This window comes from Lycorma delicatula, chromosome 4 (genome assembly GCF_047948215.1).
Source record: "Lycorma delicatula isolate Av1 chromosome 4, ASM4794821v1, whole genome shotgun sequence".
In the NCBI taxonomy this organism is placed as follows: domain Eukaryota; kingdom Metazoa; phylum Arthropoda; class Insecta; order Hemiptera; family Fulgoridae; genus Lycorma; species Lycorma delicatula.
Window position 1 is genome coordinate 191,971,488 of NC_134458.1, and position 19,818 is coordinate 191,991,305.

General features: G+C 35.5%; 1 protein-coding gene across 3 annotated transcripts in view; it reads left to right on the plus strand.

Moving 5' to 3' along the window:
* The window catches only part of corn (microtubule-binding protein cornetto), a 342,761-nt gene that overhangs the window by 281,029 nt on the left and 41,914 nt on the right, over nucleotides 1–19,818 (plus strand). For all 3 annotated transcript variants that reach the window (XM_075364903.1, XM_075364904.1, XM_075364905.1), the window contains exon 9: nucleotides 2,991–3,174. In XM_075364903.1, the coding sequence (XP_075221018.1) occupies nucleotides 2,991–3,174 (184 nt within the window). The remainder of the gene's footprint in view (nucleotides 1–2,990; nucleotides 3,175–19,818) is intronic.

The following is a 19,818-nucleotide window of genomic DNA, read 5'->3' on the forward strand; positions in this document are numbered from 1 at the left end:
GAAAATCCGATTCGTTAGTATTGTTGGGTAAAGTTAACAAAAAATACACAGCTAGTATTTGCCAAAAGAAATTTGACTTTATTGAAAGTGTAACAAGTGAACTTATGTTATAATCATAATCTTAAAACATAACAGGAAATTATGAAATTAACATAACTTAATAATACTTAACATAGCAGCTGAATCAACAAATGAATAATGATGTTAAATGCAAAAATACATGAATAAACATTTTTTAAATACATAATGTAACAGAGCCTGAAAATAAGAGAACATAAAACACCTTAATTTCAAATTAGATACTTAAAACATAACATCAATAGAAAGTGGAACTGGAAAACAGTTGCACTACTAACATATACTGTAATATGAAAATTAGCAATGAACAGATTTCATTACCTTAGAAAACATTAATTACAATAATTTCAGTATAGAAGGCGATAATTACAATGTAATCACATCAAAATAAGTAATAATATAAATAGAGTTTATTTTGATAGGTGAGCATTCTTGAGAATACAAAAAGCACAAAGTCCTAAAACATACCAGCACATCAGGAGTAATTTGTTTTAGGTTAATTTACGAGAAGTGTTATGAATACAGTGCATAAGTAGCAAAGAATTAATCTCGGCGATCAACAAGTTGCAGAAATAAATTATAGAGTTAATTACAATAACAAATCGTAATAATTAAACATGTAAAATAGGTAAGCCACCTATCATGAATGCATTTAAGTGAATAAATGGTTTTCTTTTAACTAAACTTGAAATCGTAAGGCATAAGGTATGATGAACTGAATGTTCCACAAATTTCAATGATAAAATCACTGTTTAACGTAATAATAAAAATTGAACTTGCCTGTTGCACACAAATAATATCAAGAGACGAACTCGTGAATGCAGATACATGAATACATACAATAATCCTGGGCGTAGTCCGCACTGGTGTATCAGGAATACAGAGGTGTGATGTGGTTTAGTGGTAGAATAATATGTAGCATCTCAGATGTGTAGCGACGAGTTTGGAGATTCTGCTTGGATGAGAATATTATCACAAAGTTTGCAGGAGAATATGGCCATAGGCGACTGTACTGGAGAAAAGTTGGATCTACTCTGCCGAAAAGATGGCGTGAAAGAAAAAAGGGGGAAACCAGATCCAGGTAGTGGACAGAAGAGAGTGTGTGTAAAAAACAAGAGATGTGTGCATGTATTAGTATGGGAACGAAAGAATAACGGGTGTATGAAAAGGGTAGTCAAAAATAATTCGATAGAAGAATGGACGCGGTCACTAAGGATGACGGAGGAAGTGTCGAACACGAGAACAAATAATAAAACAGGTACAAATGACAAGCCCAAAAATACGAAACATAGTGAAATTTAACATTCCTGTAACAAAACAACGGGACCCACCCTAGCTTGGAATTCATTGAAAATAACGGAAACTTTACGCTAAACGGCGTAAACAAGTATCAATTCCTAAAGTTAAATTTCTAATTTAACTTTCGTTATATCAGTTTTCATCATTGAGAAAAAAATATTTTTATACAAGAGTTAATCAATTTTGGAAACCTAATAATCCCATTCTGAGACGATGCCCGCCAGGATAACCCGTCCGGAAGTGTGTCATACGAGGTGTGTGAGAAAAGTAATGAGATTGGCAACGCTGTGCCTACCGGTTTGTTCATCCCTTCCACATGCTCAGTACGAGTTTCAACTTCGTTCAGCCAAGACATTGTTTTTGACAGCGCCAACAGTGAAGTTGTGTTTTTGTTGTGCGTTACGAAAACGGAGTGTCGGAATTTAGAGCGACGTTGCGCGATCAAGTTTTGCATTAAACTTGGGTAATCCGCGAGTGTGACCTTTGAAAAGTTGAAACAGGCCTACGGGGAATATTGCTTATCAAGAGCACAAGTTTACCGCCGGCACAAATCATTCTTGGAAGGCCGATCAATCTCGGTCAGGGAAACCTTCAACTTCAAAATCTGACGAAAATGTTGAGCGTGTAAGGGTTCTTGTGAGATCTGACCGTCGTTTAGCAATAAGGATGATACATTTAAAAGCTTTTACCATACATCAAATTAGGACATGCGAAATCGGTGCCGAAAAACCTCACGACGGAACAGGGCAATCGAAGAAACGTGTGCGTTGATCTTCTCGAGAGGATCGACAACGACCAAAAATTCTTCAATCGTGTGATCACAGGTGATGAATCCTGGATATTTGGTATGATCCTGAATCAAAGCGGCAAAGCGAACAGTGGCACACTCCGTCATCTCCTCGACCGAAAAAATGTCGAATGAGCAAATCAAAGATCAAAACCGTGCCGATTTGCTTTTTTGACAGTAGGGGTATCGCGCGTAAAGAATTTATTCCTCCAGGACAAACCGTCAACCAAGTGTTTTACAAAGATGTCCTTGAAAGGCTTAGGAAAAGAGTGATTCGCGTGAGACCAGACATTGCAGACAAGTGGATGCTTCATTGTGACAATGCCCCGTGTCATACGACCGTTTCCATCGGGGAATTTTTGACCTCAAAACGCATTCCTACGGTTCCTCAAGCCCCCTGTTTTGAGTCCATGTGACTTTTTCCTTTTTCCCGAAATTGAAACGGGTCTTAATAGGACGTCATTTTGGAATTTCGGAAACATTTAAAAAACTGTGACCGACCGGTTAAAAGCCCTTCCGGTTGAGGCCTTGCAGCGCTGCTACCAGGAGTGAGAACAACGACTCCGCCGGTGTATAGCTGCCCAAGGGGATAATATTGTTGTTTGAAAAAATAAAAACTTTGGTAAGTAAAAAGTCATCTCATTACCTTTCTCACACACCTTGAAGGCATACCCTGTATTTAGTCATGGATTAAAATTATTGTATACTACATTTTGGTAGTGTTAATCTTTAAAAAAAATGTTTCGTTTTCGTAATAATTTTTATATTTTATGTTAAGTCACTTTTGCTGCACCACTCTGTATATATTATTATTTTTTTTTTTTAGGCAAGAAGTATTATCTATGGCAGCAAGATTAAAAAGTGTTGAAACACGTAGCAAAGACGCTTTATTACAGCAGGGTGCAGCTGTGTCAAGCGCTGCAGTTGCATTGTCAGGACTCGGTACTCGTTTAGAAACACTTGTCGATGCCCTTGTCACTACTTATGCCATATCTGAACACGATCTAGAGGTACGTAATACTTTTATTATATCCCAAAAATTATTATTATTGTTATTTTTAATATGCAATTTTGCATGAAACCTTTTAATATTTAAATGGACCTTATTTTATGTTTTTTAAATTTAAATTTTTGACTGTGGTTTAGGTTGTTATAAATATGTTCCTGATTGCTTTTATTCTTTCTATTATGATATATGTGGCAAACGTAATTCTAGAAATGGTGTAACAATTAAATAGAGATTAATATTTTTCTAGATTTTGTGTTATTAGAAATTAAGGCATTACATACTTGCCGGACTCCATGGCGCGAGTAGTAGCGTCTCGGCTTTACATCCGAAGGTTCCCGGGTTCGAATCTCGGTCTTTCTTTTTCTTGTACAGCCTCCGGAAATTACCGTTCAGGTATTACTTCATAGGATGATATGTATGAGACCCACCGGGTTGGTCTAGTGGTTAACGCGTCTTCCCAAATCAGCTGATTTGGAAAGTCGAGAGTTACAGCGTTCAAGTCCTAGTAAAGCCAGTTATTTTTACACGGATTTGGATACTAGATCGTGGATACCGGTGTTCTTTGGCGGTTGGGTTTCAATTAACCACTTATCTCAGAAATAGTCGAACTGAGAATGTACAAGACTACACTTCATTTACACTCATACACATCATCCTCATTCATCCTCTGAAGAATTATCTAAACGGTAGTTACCGGAGGCTAAACAGGAAAAGAAAGAAGGATGATATGTATGAATGCAAATGAAGTGTAGTCTTGTACAGTATCAGGTCGACCGTTCCTGAGATGTGTGGTTAATTGAAACCCAACCGCCAAAGAACACCGATATCCCCGATCTAGTATTCAAATCCGTATAAAAGTAACTGACTTTACTAGGACTTGAACGCTGGAACTCTCGACTTCCATATCAGCTGATCTGGGAAGATGCGTTCACCACTAGACCAGCCCAGCGGGTTTCGTATCCCGGTTCGGCATGGCATATTCGTACGCTACGAAAATTATCATTCATCTCATCCTTTGAAGCAATACCCTACGGTAGTCGCAGAGGTTAAAAAAAAAAAAATTAATTTGGTTTTTTTATAGAGTGTTTAGAAAATGCTGTGCTGGTTATACTTTTCTGGATTCTACTTGTAAAATTAAACAAAAAATATCCTTAGGAAAAATGGCAATTTCTCCTTCGTTCTCCACTGTCCGCTACTTTGTTATTTTTATATAAAAATTTTATAACTCAAGTTTGGATAGAGGAATCACATAAATATTTGGTAAGCGTCTTGGTAATAAACTTGTAAAATTAGAAAAAATCAGGAATTAAACAACTTCGCAAATTACAAAATGGCGGCCATGTTTATTTTTCAATCCGTCATATCTCCGTAAATATTAGTTTTATCAAAATTTATGTTACTTACTAAAATATTAAACCTTTTATTTTGAACAAAATGACATTTTATTTTTTTAAATCGGTTAACAAATAGCTGAATTATGGCAGAAAATTGATGTTGTAATTTTGTGAATGATTTCGTGTCCTCCACTTTACGTTCAATTCGATGAGATATTAATTGGTTTTTATTTATTGTAAATTCTAGTATTGTATATTAGTATGAGATTAAATAATCATTTTCTCACAACAATAGACCTAATAATTATGACACAAAATTATAACATCAATTTTCTTCCGTAACTCGGCTATTTGTGAACAGTTTAAAAAAAATTAAATGTCATTTTGTTCAAAATAAAAGGCTTAGTATTTTAGTAATGACATACATTTTGATAAACCTTATATTTATGGAGATATAATGGATTGAAAAATAAACATGGCCGCCATTTTATAATTTGTGAAAGTATTTAAGTCCTGTTTTTTTGTTTATTGTAACATTTTATTACCAACACGGTTACCAAATATTAATGTGATTTTTCTATCCAAACTTGAGATATAAATTTTTATATAAAAATAACAAAATGGCAGAAGGAGGAAAACGAAGAAGAAATCGCCATTTTTCCTAAAGATATTTATCGTTTACTTTTACAAGTAGAATTCGAGAAAGTATAGCCAGCTCATCATTTTAGAAAAATTCTGTATATGAGGCGTTGACATTAAATTTTCAATCAAAAAAATTAAAGAGGGTGAGGCTGCAGAGCAAGCTCATCGTCATTATCTATTGAAATTTCGCCTAATTATGGTCATATTTTTGTTAGACATATTTTTAAACGATTAAAAAATAATATTTGGGGAAAAAATTTGTTTTGCAAAATCACAACCGTACCTCAAAAAAATGCTGTAACTAGTGGCTATACTGCATCAATAGTACTCCTTGTCAACACGAGGAGCGCTAGTGTAGTAGTGACGTATTTTAAATTGTGTGTATAAGTTGTGCTTCAGAAAAAAGCCGCGTGACTGGAAAGTCCTAAAACTGTGTTTTCAGATTTTTTTATTGTTAAATTTTTGATGACCTATATATATATATATGCATAAAATGTTTATGATAATGATGCATTTGGTCGAGCACATCCAGAAAACATGTTTGCTCATTGTGTTAATGCCAAATAGATTAGTATGTGATAAAATTTTCTATCATGACACAAACACTCTACTGGCAATTATATTTTATTACCTAAAGAAATAATTATGAATGAACAGGTTTATGTTTGTTTGAATGATTCCAAATTAATGAATTCATTTCGCATGCCTTTCAAATCAATCGGTTTAGAGTAGCATGAAACTAGTATTAAGACGTAGAGTATTTAAATCAGGAGGAACTTGAAATTATATTTATAGAAGAACTTTTCATTTTTATAAAACATCGTTGTATTAACTAATTATACATGTTGAGTCTTTGAAGGATGGAACAAGACTAATATATTCTAGTGCGGAGCCGGATTTTATGGCGGGGATGAAGCCGATTGCAGCTGTTCGAAAGACATTTAAAAATTAAATCTCCTTCTTTAAATAAAATTTAAAGTTCCTCATTTAAAAAACGAGTAACAAAAAAAGTGAGAATTTAGCAGAGATGCCAACCTTCCTTTAAAAATTAATTGTGTTTCAAAAAGGATGAAACCTCTTTGTTTGACGCTGTGAATTTATTACAATAATATTAATGTTAATAAAATACTTGTACAACAGTATTCAAATTCCCTTTTGTAATTTTACAATAGAAGTTCAGAATCATTTTTATGATCCCGATGCAGGTTTCGTCACATTTGAAACCGTTTTTCGTAATCTTTGAAATCTCACTTTAATTGTTAGCCTTCAATTCGTTAAGTGTATGAGGATTATTTTTAAAAAACTACACGTTTTATATACTCCGAAAAGAAAAAATGTGCTGGTGCTGCAAGATCAGGAATCTTGGAGGAAAAAATTTCCCGTAACATATCCAAAGTTTGATTATAAGTACGACGCGTCGCGTTATCCTGCTGATTATCGAGGGCATCTGCAACGTTCTTCATCGTGCACGAAATTTTGTTATTTCTAAACTTTTCACACCGTTTCTGGACGTTTCTTTCATTCGTTAAATTATTACCGTACACAGCAACCAACTAACTGCCTATGAATCTCAGCCGGCTTAACGTTTTGATGGTTTAGAAAACGTATGACTCCACGTATTTCACAGTCGTGGCAACATCGATTTTCCCATTCATTTTATAACGTAATAACTTACACGTAATCAAAGATACTTCAACACGACAACTTATAGACAACAATGCAGCGCGGACATGAACGACACAGGTTCGCCAACCTTAAAGGGAGAAATTTCCCAGCGGTCTTAACTTCAGAGATATCTATCGTAATAAGACGATAAATTGTTCGATTTAGTTGCTTTGAACCACACCGTGTACAATTTTTTCAAAAAGTAAAGGCCCCTACTATACGACGCCGGGAAATCAAATACCAATTTTACGCGCATGTAAATTATCGTTTATGAAACGTGCAAGGATTTTCAACGCTCCACATTCGGAAGGTTTGCTGTTAAGCCATCCAAGTAAAACCGTTCCTCGTTCCTGAAATAAACACGATCAAAAATTTTAATACCGTTATCATCGACAAGAGAACGAACCCGATGAAAATACTGTAAACGTTTTCTGCGGTCTACTTCTTTCGGTTCTTGAACGACACCGATGCGATTTTATATTTTTGGTAGCCCTGAAAGCTGTAGCTGATGAAAGCACGGCCTATGAAGATAACATTCTTGGGGTGCTAGTCAAACGTTCTTTCATATCTTCCAGTACTTCTACTGTTAACAGTGATAGTCGAGTTCTGCTTTTTCGATCGCGTATATTCCCGGTCTTACGAAATGTATTTATCGAACACGATATTATCGATTTTTTAGGAACTTAAGAATTGTGAAATTTTATTCGACTCGTCTTTCACTCGTTAGTAAGATTTATACGCGTGATAATAAACACACATTCCTCCTTGTAAAACGACATAGTTAACACAATAGAGTGAAATTTATACTCGTATAGTACTAGTACATAAAAAGACATTTCAACTGTAACAAGTTGCTAATCGTTGAGTACAGTGTTGCCAACTGAGATTTAGGGAGAAATAAAATTTACCTATTCGTGAATTTTACCTTCTTAATCTGAGGATTAAAACTCACGTTATTTTGAGTGTTTTAATTTATTAATGCGATAATTATTTCGATCGTTAACCAATTTAAACTTATTAATTTTTTATTTAATGTCTTTTTTTAACAGATTTTGAATGCTTTTATATTTTCCAGTTTATTTCAGTAATCGTTTAATGTAACTCCTTTGAATGAAATTAAATTAACATATGATGCAGTTATTTACGGTTTTTATATGTGGTAAATGCCAATATTCTTGTAAATATATATTTTACCTTGTATCTTATGTATTCAATCTAAGTACGGATACATCCGTACTTTCATCAATTTTCCTTAAGTAGTATTATGTTTTCATTTCTTTATTTAATAAGATTTTCCATGACGTAACATCATGCACTGTGCCATAAAGAACTGACTTTTTTGTTTCATTACTAGCAGACCCGGCAATGTTTCGCTATTACTAGATTTGATTATATATATTTGAAAGTTTGATAAAACATTAACAAAATGAACATTACGGAATTCACAAAATTTAACTTTTCAATTTTTCCCTTTCCCATATTTCCCCCTGTTCTTTCCCCCATGTCCCTTTATTTCCTTTTTCCCTTCCTCTTTCACCCTTTCCCCCTTTTATTTTTTTCTCCTTACCATTTCCTTTTCCCGTTTTCCCCTTTTTTCTACTGGTCAGATCGAGGATTTTAATAGCTTTAAACCTTTTCAGAACAACGCGGACCATTTTAGAAAAACCCGTGCGTAAATCGGTCCAGTAGTTTTTTTTACTGTTTATATATATATATATATATATATACAAGAAGAAAGTCTATGTGTATATTTTTTTTATTCGTAAATAGCTCGATACCAACGCCATGTAGCGGGTATAGATTTTGAAAAAAAATTACTTTTCACGTAACTAATATATATAACAAATATGAGCCAAATCGGTCCGTAAATACAATTTTTGTAAATATCTCAACCCCAGCGCAAATTAGCGGGTCAATTTTGCACAAAAATATTTCTTTTCACGTAATTAATGGTTTTTTTTTTGTTTTCATTCATTTGACTGGTTTGATCCAGCTCCCCAAGATTCCCTGTTTCATTTCGGTATACCCCCTACATCCGACATCCCTAACAATTTCTTTTCCATATTCCAAACGTTGCCTGTACAATTTTTCCCGTTTACCTGTCCCTCTAGTAAAGCGACTATTCCAATATGATTTAATATGTGGCGGGTTGAAAATAATTTAGAAACGTTCGCGGGCGTGAGCACAACAACTCGCCAAAGTTTCATCGCAATCGGATGAATGGTATAGGAACGCAGACGGGACAAACAAACATTCATATATATATATATATATATATATACACACATATAAGAACGTTAAAAAAAAATTATAATTGGGAGTTATTTTCAATTATTTCAGTATATTCTTGAGAATTATTAAAATAGAGTTTTTTTATTGGTCTATACCTTGGTGATTGTATATTGTACTGATTGATTGTAAATTATATTTGGCATTTATAGACCCAGAAAGGTCATTCGATAACGTAGACTGGAATAAAATGTTCAGTAATTTAACAAATTAGGGTTCGAGTACAAAGATAGAAGAACGATTGCTAACATTTACAAGAACCAAACAGCAACAATAACAATTGAAGAACATAAGAAAGAAGCCCTAATAAGAAAGGGAGTCCGACAAGGATGATCCCTATCTCCATTACTTTTTAATCTTTACATGGAACTAGCAGTTAATGATGTTAAAAAACAATTTAGATTCGGAGTAACAGTACAAGGTGAAAGAATAAAGATGCTATGATTTGCTGATGATATAGTAATTCTAGCCGAGAGTAAAAAGGATTTAGAAGAAACAATGAACGGCATAGATGAAGTCCTACGCAACAATTATCGCATGAAAATAAACAAGAACAAAACAAAAGTAATGAAATGTAGTAGAAATAACAAAGATGGACCACTGAATGTGAAAATAGGAGGAGAAAAGATTATGGAGGTAGAAGAATTTTGTTATTTGGGAAGTAGAATTACTAAAGATGGACAAAACAGCAGCGACATAAAATTCCGAATAGCACAGGCGAATCAGAAATATAATTTGCTTACATCAAAAAGTAATTTAAACGTTCTTGAAAGTGTATGTTTGGAGCTTATCTTTACATGGATGTGAAACTTGGACGATCTGAGACGACCTGAGAAGAAAAAATTAGAAGCTTTTGAAATGCGGTGCTGCAGGAGAATGTTAAAAATCAGACGGGTGGATAAAGTGACAAATCAATTGATGAAGAAAGAAGCATTTGGAAAAATATAGTTAAAAGAAGAAAGACTTATAGGCCACATATTAAAGGATGCTGGAATAGTCGCTTTATTAGAGGGACAGGTAGAAGGGAAAAATTGTACAGGCAGGGAACGTTTGGAATGTAAGAAAAATTGTTAGGGATGTAAAATGTAGGGGTACACCAAAATGAAAAGACTAGCTCTAGATAGGGAATCTTGGAGAGCTGCATCAAACCAGTCAAATGACTGAAGAAAAAAAAACCTTGGTTGATAATTATTATTTTTCCCTCTAGATAGCGCTGTAACAGTAGATGGGAAAGTATTGTAATCGGTCCAATTTGGGCGTAAACGGTTTTCACACCTAAGGAACCCAAAAATCCAAGATGGTAATTTTCCGGATGTTCATATGTACGCGCGTGAGTGTGTGTTCGGTGTTGCCTCAAATTCAACATATATCTTCAGAACTACTGGACCTATTTTCATCAAACTTGATGATATTACTTATATCTTATATATATTACTAGTATATATTTAGCATTGATGGTATTAAATCTTCAACTTAAAAGGTCAATAGGGTTAGAGGCTGTAGAGTAAGGTTACCCTAACTATCTCGACATTTCGCTTAATTAAAATCATATTTTGTTAAGCACATTCATTAATAATTAAAAAATAATAATATTTAGAAATAAAACTATTTGAAAAATCGCACCCACCCCAAAAAAAACTGTAAACTAGTGACTAAGTGGGTTTACTGTGCGGCAATAATATTGCAGGGATAGCTCTGGGACACAACGTTCCAGAACTATCCAACCGAATTCATTTTCTTTCATTTTCAAATCAAATTAAATTTAATTTAATAAGTATAGGCTCCAAAATCGCCTCCGGCGTCCTTTTCTTAATAGAGAATGACCCCTTAAACAAAGAATTTCAGCCCATCGTGGGCTGAAAGGGAGCGCGTCACGGAAAGTAGGCTTACTAGCGCATCGTTCCGCCGGGTCGCTACCGTAAAAACCCTCCATTGCATCGGAACGCAATCCGACTTTCACAAAACGAATCGACGCCATTTTCTATTAATAACCCGCCATTATAGTACAATCATCAAGCAGCAAAGGATCCGAATCCATATACCGCGAAAATTATTGCTTCCTCCGACATCCTTGCGTTCCGTTTCAATAGTAGCACAACGAGCGCTAGTGTCGTATTCCGGCATCTCGGAATTTCCATTTTTCCCTGCCTGAAATTTCCTTTTTTCTCACCCTGCAGGACCGGGTAATTTGAAATTCCATAGCGTTACTAATCAAATTGTATACTTTAAATATTAATTATTTATTTTATTTTATTTAATTAATATTTCAAAGTTTGGTAACGCTGTTAAATTGTCAAAAGGTAACTCTCAATCTGGCTCGGTCTTGAGAAGTCGATCGCTCGGTACGTGGTGCGTTAAGTCTCGCGGTTGCACCAGTCTGTTGTCCGTACAAACGAAATTCGTTCTATGTAAGTTGTGAAATTGTATTAGTTTATTCAGCGCCGACCGTCGCCGCTACACTATAGCCTTACCGCGCGAATTAAATACGGTATTCGCGCGCTTTATATTTAGAATCATCGAATTAAAAAAAAACAAAAAAAGTATTATTTATAAATCAAACCGTAAATAATTTTAATTAACTTTGTGTGTGTAAGCCGTGCATCTGAAACGACCCAAAATTATAGCAATTTCCATCGGTTTCGATCTTTCTGTAGGTGCTGTAGAAAAAGGAAATATTTCAACGACCTCAAGGTCACGGTGAAGGTAACCGTCGAATATCCCTTCCTTCTATCCGCATAACTCGTTTAAAGACATTTTCATCCTCTTTCCCGTAGTTCGCAATATAAATGGCCTGGAATATAAATTTTTCAGGAATACTGTACGACCTTCAAAACCGTGTAACTTGTATAACTGTATTTCCGTTGAAGAACACGTATCTTTGACAGTTAGCCGTATGATGTTTTGAAAAAGTCTAAGATCGTATATTCCAATATCATAATTTTCTGTTCTTTTTATCGGTGGGATGAAAAATCGATCGTTCCATTTGAAAAAATCGTATTAACCTTGAAATAAGATCAAGGTCATTTGAGGTATTCCGTTTCAATCTAAAATAACTTCTGTTAAGGTCATTTTTTTTTAATATTGTGCATATTTTTCGAGAAAACTGCATAGGGAGATTAAAATGAAACAATTTATATATACAGCGTGGTTCACGAATCGATCAAACATATATGTTTTTTTTTTTTAATATTTATTTGAATCGCAATATAGAACGTGTTGCGCTTATTACAGCAACTTCTTTAACACGAATTCCTATGTTGTCAATAACTCGACTACATATATCCTCGGTTTTCTCGTCACACGCCTCGATTAGTTTCATCACTGTTGAGGATTTTTAGTGAAAATCCTTTCCTTTAGAAATTCACAAAGAAAATAATCATAAGGATTTAAATCAGGACTATTCGAGGACCGGTTTTTCCTAACGCAAAACGATTAGCAGATCGGTGTGAAATGACATTTGCGTTAAAAGTTCCATGCAGAAATTCTAAAACAATATTACGTGTTTGCGGTCTGGCTCCTGCACGAACCGTTCGTTTTCTTATCGAAACGCTTTTGCAAGAACTTGAGAAACAAAATTATTACGCCGAATGTGAAAATTAAATTCACCGTTCACTGTTTGTTTAAAAAACAACGGTCCTGTTACACCGTGACTTGATATAACGACCTGTACCGTAATTAATGTAGCGTGATGTATACGTGTTGCATTTGCGGAAACCCAAAAACGCACGTTTTATTTATTAGAGACTCCAAGTCAAAATGTGCCTCGTTTGAAAACCAAAAATTGTTCAACAATACACAGCCCGTTCGACAAATTCCATTTTCTTTGATCTTTGTTGTGAACCGTTAATTTAGACAACTTTGTTATGTTGTCAAATGTAAATGGTTTTTTTTTTTAAATTCGCTGCTCAGATCGTGTAGAAATCCCTGCTACTGCTTTTCTTGTGGCTTTTCAACAACGCTTCTGTGATATCTTCGACATTTTGTTAAGAACGAACATCCGGCACGCCGTTCGCGTTTACTCTCAAATACTGAAACGTTACGATTACATTTTCCGTCAAGTCTACGTATTGTTTTAAATGAGGATGACCACCGAACAGGAGAAAAGGAACGAAATCGTCTTTGTGTAAGCGCAAAACGCTTTGCAAAAAACAACATAGTCTTTCCGCGCTGTTAAACATTTTTTTCGGAACGATACAGAAACCAGAGAATTTTGTCTTTTGCGGCACAGAGAAAAAATTAAACATTCCGTCGCACACGAACAAGAGAAGAGAATTTTCTCTTTTGTGAGAAAGAGAAGAAACTAATATTTATGAAGTTTTGTTAGTTCTGCCGGTTAATAATTTATCGACTTAAATAATTTTTACTATTGTAAATAAATGTTCTATCGTTTGGTACGCCGCTTTCTTTATTAGATTTTTTTATTAATTAATATTTATCGAAATAGAATAAGCGTTACGTATTTTTTAGAAAAGAATTTTACATATCTTCATGAAAAACCTTTCTTTCTGAAAACGACGGTACTTAGCGTTAATGTAGAGTAATGAAATATGTATAGAATTTTATGAAATTGTTGTGTTTATTATTTTTATGAATATTTCACAAGCCGAGTTTAATCGTAAGTGAAATAATAATATTATTTTTATTTTTATTTTATACAAAATATTTATTCTAAATGAAAATATTTGTAATATTTACGGTAAGTGTATTTCTGTTTGCTTTCTTGTTGAAGGTATATCTTCGGTAAGTCTGTTTTTTAATAAAACAAAACGAAACGATAATGTTTTCTTATTGTTAAAATTAATATATTCTATTATTTTTTGTTTTCTTACGGTTTATCTGTCTTTCAAACGAAAATATTGCCGAACGTTAATTTTTAAACGTAGTATATTTATATTATTTTAATATCGCTTCTTCCGGCGTTATTATTATATTAAAAAATCTTATGCGGACACCGCAAGATTTCCATTTAGGCTATTAAATTATACATACGCGTTGTTCCTGCGCGTCGTTTAAACTTATTTGTTTTGAAAGCGAGATACGATCCTCCAGTTCTTTCATAAAGCGGACGGTTACACGATTATTAATCCGTGAAATATCAGATACATCCCGACCCCGTAGGGGGAAGACGCCCGCCATATGACGTTACCATTCGCTACACCGCCCCCTCCGTTCCAGGCCCTCACGGGCTTTACCGAAGACCGTCTTTAGATCCTCTAACCGATTACGTCTCACAGTCGTCAGCCAGGCCTCGGTCGGGATGCCGCCGATGTAAATGCCGTCGGTAAAATACAAATTAAATTTCGCCTTCGCGTAGGCCTCGTCTTCATATCCGACCTTACACGATTCCTTCAAACTAACCGACCGAAACCGCAGAAGCGCGAAGCCCGCGCCTAATACCGATTTGACAACAACGTTCTCGACCGTGAACGCCTCGGAGAACGAACGAGTTTAAAGTTATATCGGTGCTATACTCCTACCGATCGAAATTATGTCTTACGCGACGTAGAAATTCAGATTTAGACCCGATCGAGTCGACGAATTTAGGTCGCCTAACAAGAGAAACGCGATTTAATTCGCGCAGGAGCCGGGATAAACCCCGCACCCCCTCCGGTCCGTTCGCGGTGTCTCGCGTGGCATTACCGAGTCGCGATCAGGACCGCCACCGGCGAAGGGAAGCCGCACCCCTCCGACCGCGGTCGCACGGGTATCGCACCTCGGTGGTGCGGTCGCTCCCCCGGAGGAAGCCCCAAAGCGAATGACGAACGGTACCGATATAACCGTGGCGCGATGCCGATGCGCCTACCTCCAACCGATCCGATGCGTAGGCGGGAACCCTAGACACCCGGGATCCTACCGCGATCGAGTGCTTGGATTAAACTTCCTGTGCCGATCTATACACGGCAAGGGCGCGAAGAAGATGAGCCACTATAGACCGCTCCTGGCGGATGATCCATTTAATACACAAGTTAGAAACGTTGGACCTCTTGGGCGTTCACTCGAATCCGCTTTATTACTCTAAATAAATTAAAGGCTTACATGATATTTCATAAGAAAGCTACCTATTGATTTCGACTTCCGTAAAATTTCTCCGCGTTTCACATATCCCAGACCGCAAAATCATCGTCGATTCAAACTTTTATATATATATACTTTCTTGTGGACACGATAACGGCCGTAATTTTCTACCGATCGCTTTCAAATTTCTCATTAAAAATAACTTGTCTCAAGATCTCGGTCGAGTTCATTAACGGCCAAAATTGGATCACGGGGGTGGAAATGCGGGGGCTTTTTCGAAAAAACAAAAAATATCGTTATAAATTTCTTACTAAGTAAAATATCGAATTCGTTTAAAGTTCCTACTATTCTTCGTATAAGGACCTAAAATTTATGTAAATAAAGTTTTTTGATATCACCAACTGTCGGCCGGTGGAAAAAATGGGATTTCAAAGACAAAAAAATCATACCTCCCTTAACAGCCATAGTATCGAATCGGTTTAAAGCGGTCGTTAGTCCTCTAAACATTACCTAGAAACAATTTTCGATATGACCAACCCTTACGGTAAGGGACGACCAGATTGTAAAAGACGGGGCTTGTCGTATTTTAAACATGCAGCCGTTGTCGTATCGAGCAAATTTGAAGTTTTTCTTTAACTTTAAGGTGAAAATATTTTTTATCCCCTACTTAGAACCGGTTAAATCTACCTCCGCCTCCGGTGTGCCAAACGGGTTTTTTTTAAGTATGATGTAACCGTCATCAAAATAAAAAAAACAAAACACGACAAGAAGGTTACTAAATTTTATGCTGATATTTATTATCAAGTAGATTAAAACTAATGCGTAAATAAAAATAATGCGATTCTAAAGTATAATTATCGATTAATATTAAATAAGCAGATGTTTCGCCAAATCTATTATATATATACAAAGTGATTCAGGAGGATAGGGCAATACTTTGACAACTCATTCTACAGGCTAAAAATAAGAAAAAAGTTCATTTAAACATAGGTCCGAAAACGCTTCGTTAGCGAGTTATACAGGGTGAAAGATTTCGCCCGACTTTCGGTCCTCCGGGTAAATTAAGGCTTTCTAAAATTCTGGGAAGGTCGATTAAGGGGCAAATTCAATTATTTCTTATGCTTTTTAGCTGGGAAATCGAAGAAAATAGGTCCCACAACTGTATCTCTCTTAGTTTCTAAGATATCCCGTGTAAAACGCCAAAAATAGGGTCAAAAACACATTTTTTTACGTTTGAGGTACAATAACGTTGTTAAATTGGCGATAAATCGTACATTTTTTTTAAACTGAAATTGTACACAATTTAATTATGAGAAGATTGATGTAAATAATGCCAACAGAAAACAAAAAAATTAATGGCTATTTTAATTTTAATGGGCTGGCTATACTTTTTCGGATTCTACTTGTAAAACTAAACAAAAAATATCCTTAGGAAAAAAAGACATTTCTCCTTCCTTCTCCCACTGTTCGCCATTTTGTTATTATTATATAAAAATGTCTGTATATCTCAATTTCAAATAGAGGAATCACATTAATATTTGGTGAACATCTTGGTAATAAATCTTTAAAATTAGCAAAAAATTAAGACAAAAATACCTTCGCAAATTACAAAATTACGGTCACGTTTATTATTTTTTTTTAACTGCACGAGGTCTGTTGAGGAAATAATTCAACATTTTTAATTACGCCCCAACGGAGATATTTAGTGATGTGCGATTGGCAGCATTGTGTTCCGTCTAACCTCCTCTGTAACGACATGTTTTGTATTGTCGATATATCGTTTAGTTTTCGAGTTATTGTTGTTTGACTGCGACGTATTTAAATGTTAGTAGCGATTTTTGTAATGTTCGATTTCGAAGAGCAATGATACAACGTTTTTGTGTGACGGTAAAATTTTCATAAAAACGTTTCAACTTTTGAAGTAAGCTTATGGAGATGATCTCGTTCGTACGCGATGTTACTAATGGTTTTCTCGATTTAAAACTGTTCGTCAGTCGATTGAAGATGACTCTCGACCAGGAATGCTTTCGACTTAACTGATGACAGCCGTGTTCAAAAAATCAACGATCTGTTTAGCATCTCGATCTGGTCATGCCGTCATATTTTGACTGAAAACCTGAACATCCTTTGAGTTGCAGCTAAGTTTTTTCATCGTTTGATAATCGAACAACGGAAAGAACATCTAAAGGACATTTATTGAAAGGTAAAGTGACTTCAACACCCAGTAACAAAGAATATGAGAATAACAAACATAAAAAAAAGAGAAACAGAAAGCGGGAACGCCCAACTGTCACCCTAGATCCCCTCAGCAATCCTTTGTTTTGCAAAGGAATTTAAGAGATTTGCACTATGATCCATTCGGCCTTTCTTTTCCGTATTTAGCCTCCGGGAATTACCATTCAGGTATTACTTCATAGGATGATATGTATGAGTGTAAATGAAGTGCAGTCTTGCACAGTCTCAGGGCTACCATTCCTGAGATGGGTGGTTAATTGAAACCCAACCACCAAAGAACACCGGTATCCACTATCTAGTATTCAAATCCGTGTAAAAATAACTGACTTTACTAGGACTTGAACGCTGGAACTCTCGACTTCCAAATCAGCTGATTTGGGAAGACGCGTTCACTACTAGACCTAGCCGGTGGATTGAAACCATTCGGCTTGGTTTCGCCAATTAACATGGAGATCTAACGCCGACCCGATAATATCGAGCCTAGAAATAGTCTCCGTGCGCATCTTCTTGTACTTTGGAGTAATCGTACAAAACATGATGAACATCATCCAACTGTCCTCCGCATTACGGACCTATTCCCTGAGTATACCAGGCCGACAGTTTTCCGAATTTTTTCAGAAGTTTAACTTCTTGGCAACATAACGCTTTTGCTTCTCTAACGCAAGAAAATCTATCGGTTTTACCCCCCGCAATCGCCAAGATCGCCTTCCGTGAAATTTTGCGGTACCTACCCGTTACCGTTAAAAATATTACGCCTTGAGCCCTCAACAATATATACCGATTTTTGCCTAACTATCCAGACTGGCGCTGCATAGCATAATTGCTTCGAAGACGCCCTTATACAGGATACTCAGAGTCTTAAAGTTAAGAACCTAATCAGGATTTACCAGACTTTGAATTACAAAAAATCGTATATAGACACCACATGACTTCCTTGTAGGTCTATTAAATTACATATACACATTTTTTGCTGCACTTCATTTGAAAGTAAGATACGATCCTCCAATTCTGTAATGAAGCGAACAGTTACACAATTGCGTTGTGGTGGACACCACATGCATCACATTTTTTTGTGGCGTCCATATCAGCATTTTATATTAGTTTATACATTAATTTTTTTTGACGTCGCTCAAGTAATTATGCGGTGTAACTGAAAACATGTCGGATACGTAACCGTGAATACATCGGTTCGAATCCGACTTCATATATATGTATATCGATTTATTAATTATTATTAACCTTTGTAAAAATTTTTGAATTAAAATGAAAAGTACATCAAATTTTAATTCGCTAATAACTTCTGATTTTTTTTCCAATTAGATGTTAATAATTATTAATAAATCAACGTATTTAAATTAAAAAAAAAAAGGAAATGAAGTCGGATTTGAACCCGTGTGTCTTCCTCTCGTAAGATCCAAATATTTCATTAATTAAAATTTTATTTGGCTATACCTGTGGAACCGATGAAAATAAATACCTGTTACGATATATCGTTGAAAAGCTCTCGATGAGGACTTAGTATTGTAGTTAAGAAAAATCCAATTTTTTTTAAATTTTGGGTATTTTTGGACGCTTTTGTTCCAGTCGATTACAATCAAAAGGGGATCTGAACAACCAGATGTTATAACAATCCTAAATCCAAAATTTCAACATTCTAATCGTTTTTTAGTTATACGAGATATATAAGTACGTTCAGACGTCACGCCGAAACTAGTCAAAATGGATTCAGGGATGGTAAAAATGAATATTTCCGTTGAAATCTGAAAAATCGGTATTTTTCGCGATTACAATACTTCCTTTATTTCGTACAACGAAATAAAAAGGCGCTTCAGGCCTTCTCCGATTCATAAATTGCATTTTCTCATCTAGAAAAATTTCGAAGTACTTTTGAACCCGAACATAGTTTATTCGCCGACTTATCGCCGAAAGGCCTTTCAGGAACATCATCGTAGTCTTCTTCGGGCTGAACGTAATCCGATGTCGATGACCTCAAAGTCGGAGTATCCTGCGATCCTGATCGGCTCGATTTGCGTTCATCTGCTGAAGTAATATCTTACGGGGTTTCCGGCGGCTAAATAGAAAAAGAAAGACGATTCCACGAGCGGCCGTAGTACGGCCTATTCGCAAACAACAAACAATAAGTTATTCTTGACCGTTATCAGAATGGAGATGGATTGCTCGACCGGCGACCGGCTTCTTACTCCATTTGATATTCTGTCGGTGTACGCTATCCCTTCCGATATGTTATTAGCGGTACAAAATTACGTACAATATATTGAAGTGTTAGCGCTTTCAAACGTTAAATGAGTATTACGTTACTGTTATTTCATTCGTGTATCTAAAGCTATACCGTGAATGAAGCGATATTATGTAGTATAAATTTACTAATATTTATTTATAATTAATGTTTTAACGAATCGACTTTTATTAAAACTTATGTACTTCTTTTACACTGTCACAAAATA